Source organism: Lipotes vexillifer, unplaced genomic scaffold (genome assembly GCF_000442215.2).
Source record: "Lipotes vexillifer unplaced genomic scaffold, Lipotes_vexillifer_v1.1 scaffold341, whole genome shotgun sequence".
In the NCBI taxonomy this organism is placed as follows: domain Eukaryota; kingdom Metazoa; phylum Chordata; class Mammalia; order Artiodactyla; family Lipotidae; genus Lipotes; species Lipotes vexillifer.
In genome coordinates, this window is record NW_006797957.1 from 777477 (window position 1) to 780845 (window position 3369).

A 3369-nucleotide genomic window follows, 5' to 3' on the forward strand; every position below is an offset into this window, starting at 1 on the left:
CCAAGGAAGCAGACAAAAGGAATCCAGACAAAGTGGAAGAGAAGGACTGCATTAGTTCCCAAGGCAGAGGCAGGGCATCTGAACCCAGCAGGGACAAAAGGGATAAAGAAGGACCAATGCTTCTTCCTTCTGAGAGAAACACAGAAGGGCAAGTTGTCAGAACTTGGAAAGGTGCTCAATAAATACTTCTCGAGTAAGTGTTTCAATCTTCCCTGGGGAGGAATTTGCAGAAATTTCTCCATTATCATTAAATCCACCATTAGATCCACCATTATCATTAAAAAGCATGTACTATGTCTGTCCTTTTCTACAGTGTTTCCAGGAAGGTTTATTTATCTGAGTGCTTTTGTTTTGCTTTGCTTTGTGTTTGCTCCCTGCAGGCCAGTTTGGTATTCCTGAAGGGATTGTCTTTTCTATGCCTGTGAAATTTGAGAATGGAACTTGGGTGGTTCTTACAGATCTCGAAGATATTGAAATAAGTGAACAAATAATGACCAGAATGACAAGTGATCTAATTCAGGTAATGTCAGAATAGCTCCGAGGGAACTGACTTCAATAATAGCCTGAAACCGATTCCCCTAGATCAAGGCATACACTGATTTTCTGTGGGTTCGATTTGCATCTTATTCCTAAGAACAATAAGGAGGCAATAAAGGTTTGAAGAAATCAGCAGAAGAACACTACTCATTGGGTTATGTAATTTCTAGTATGTTAAAAACAGTTGTTGGTTACTTAAACATCAAGAATCAAAGTGTTTTTCTATTAAAGAATGATCGTTAGTAATTGTGGTCATTTAATTCTCTGATTACAAAATTTTTCCACAGGAGAAACTTGTTGCACTTGGAGAGTTGATAAATTTTCAGCCATATCAATCAGGTAATCTTTTAGATATGATGTTTTACTGGACTGCTATTAAAAGAGTATTAAAATATATGTTAAAATGGAATCACTATTTAATATAAATAAGTATAATTCATATTTCATCACTTTTAAGGTAACTTATTGACAGAATAAACTACCAGGTTTAGTGTGTCCTTTGAAATAAAGTTTCTTAAAAGAATGCTAAAGAAATCACATCTTAAAGACACTATTGCCTTATAAGGTTTATGTATACCATATGTATTAGTTTCCTAGGGCTGCCATAACAAATTACCACAAACTGGGTGTTTTAAAACAGCAGAAATTTATTGTCTCCTAGTCCTGGAGACCAGAAGACCTAAATCAATGTGTCAGCAAGGCCATGCTCCCTCTGAAGGCCCTAGGGAAGAATCCCTTCCGTGCCTCTTCTAGCTTCTGGTGGCAGTGATTGGCATTCTTGGCTTGTAGCTGCTTCATTCCAGTCTCAGCCACAGTCTTCACAAGTCTTGTCTTCCCTCTGTGTGTGTCTATGTTGCCAAATCTCTCTCTCTTTACAAGAACACCAGTAATTGCATTGGGCGCCCACCTTAATCCAGTCTGACCCCATCCAAACTTGATTATATCTGCTAAAACTAATTTCAAGTAAGGTCACATTTACTGAGACCAGGGAGCAGGACTTCAACATATCTTTTGGGGACACAATACAACCCACAACACTACAGTTACTTTTAGGTAACTTAAAAAAAATAAATTTCAATAAGCTTATTTTTCCTATTGGTGTTTTCTCTAATTGTAAACTTACAAGGAAGTGGTCTCATCTTTCTCTCTTTCGCCTTAAAGAAAATCTCATCTGAAATATGAAAATACAAACATAAATAAATTAATTCACTTACAGAAAGGCACTCAAGTGCCTTTTGAGAGCCCAGCATCCCTTCCATGTACCAGTGTTTATAGAGTGTCAACTGTAAGCCAGTGCTAAAAGCTAGAAATATGGGGGTGGAGAAGATAGACCTGTTCTTGCCTTTTGAAACCTACAGTCCATCAGGGGATCGTAATTTACACAAATGTCTGCAGCTGTGGTGAGTCTTAGGCGCGAGAAGTACAGGGTGCTGTGCTATGAGAGCTTATACCTGGGGATGTGAGCAAAGACCTTGAGGCAGGAAATCATGTCACCTTGTTTGAAAAACCACCGAAAATAGTTTGTGTGGCCAAAGCCTAATGAGATGAAGCTGAGAGAGACATGAAGGGTAGATGAGAGTTGCAGAGGCTTCTGGATGGAGAATGACCCAATCGAGTTGTGATTACTTTGGAAAATAAATTGGAACAAGGCTAGACTGTTTGCAGGGAGACCAGTATCAGGAGCGTAGCAGAGTGACACAAGGAAGCGGTGATTACAGCTGAGGCTGGAGGCTGTAGAATTTTGAGAGGTATTTAGGAGGTGGAATTATCAAAGATTTGATGACGGACTGGCTCTGGGGAATGTCAGAGGACTCAGACTTCGTTTGCTTGAGCAATGGGGTGGGTTTACCAATATGGGAAAAAATGGTAGAGGAAATTATCTGAGAAAGACAGAGAGAGAGAGAGAGTGTGTGTGTGTGTGTTTGCCTACACATGTGTCTATTGGGTGGCAGAGGACGGGTGCAGTGCCAGAGTAGAGGAAGGATGAGTTTAGTTTCTTACATTTTGATTCTGAAATACCTACGGGATATCTCAAATGGATACATTACATAGAGAACTGCATACTTTCTGGAGCTCAGCAAGATCTGGACTGCAGTTATCAAATTGGGAGTTGTTGCCTATAAATAGGAATGAGGCCATGAGCATGATGGAGATTGGAGAGAGCAGGGGTGCCTGGAGGAACTTAGCCTTTAATGGTTAAGTAGAAAGCCTTTAATGGTTAAGTAGAACAGGAACAGCTGACAGAGGACTGTGAAAAAGGGGTGATCAGTCAGGACAGCCCCTGAAATCTGACACCGTGGAACACCTAAAGGCGGAGAGTGTTTCAGGAATGAGGGCTGGTCTACACTGTCAGATGCTGCGAGGGGGTCAAATAAAATGAGGCCTGAAAAGTACCCAATGGATGTAGGACACAGAGGTCATTTGTGACTTTGATTAGAGCAATTTTGTGGACTGAGGAAGGCAGAAATGAGACCAGAGTGGGAGGGGAGGACCCCAGCTCCCTTTGGAGCTGGGGTGCTTAGTGCTGCGGGCCTGAGGAACAAGGAACATGCTGGGTGCTGAGAACAGTGAGAAGGACCCCCATCAGGATTTTCACACAATAGAAGGGCTTTCTGAAGGAGGTGACATCTAAACCAAGTCATGAGAGGAAAGAAGATATTAGCTAAGGTGGGGATAAATGGGAGGGTTGGTTCATTCAGAGGGAGCAACAAGGTGTACAAAGGTAAAGACATAAGGCAGAACTTTCTGTGAACCGCCAATTCATTTTATCTGGAAAATAAAATTTGAAGTGAGAAATGTCAGGTGGTGGAGAGGTTACTTATCTTGTTAAAA

The 3369-nt window shown here is 41.1% G+C and overlaps 1 protein-coding gene across 1 annotated transcript in view; it reads left to right on the top strand.

Moving 5' to 3' along the window:
• Positions 1–1748, top strand: part of MDH1B (malate dehydrogenase 1B) — a 21065-nt gene extending 19317 nt beyond the window's left edge. The window contains exons 8-10 of the mRNA XM_007469986.1: positions 381–520; positions 825–876; positions 1699–1748. Of these exons, the coding sequence (XP_007470048.1) occupies positions 381–520; positions 825–876; positions 1699–1712 (206 nt within the window). The 3' untranslated portion in view covers positions 1713–1748. The remainder of the gene's footprint in view (positions 1–380; positions 521–824; positions 877–1698) is intronic.
• The last annotated feature ends 1621 nt before the right edge of the window (positions 1749–3369 follow it).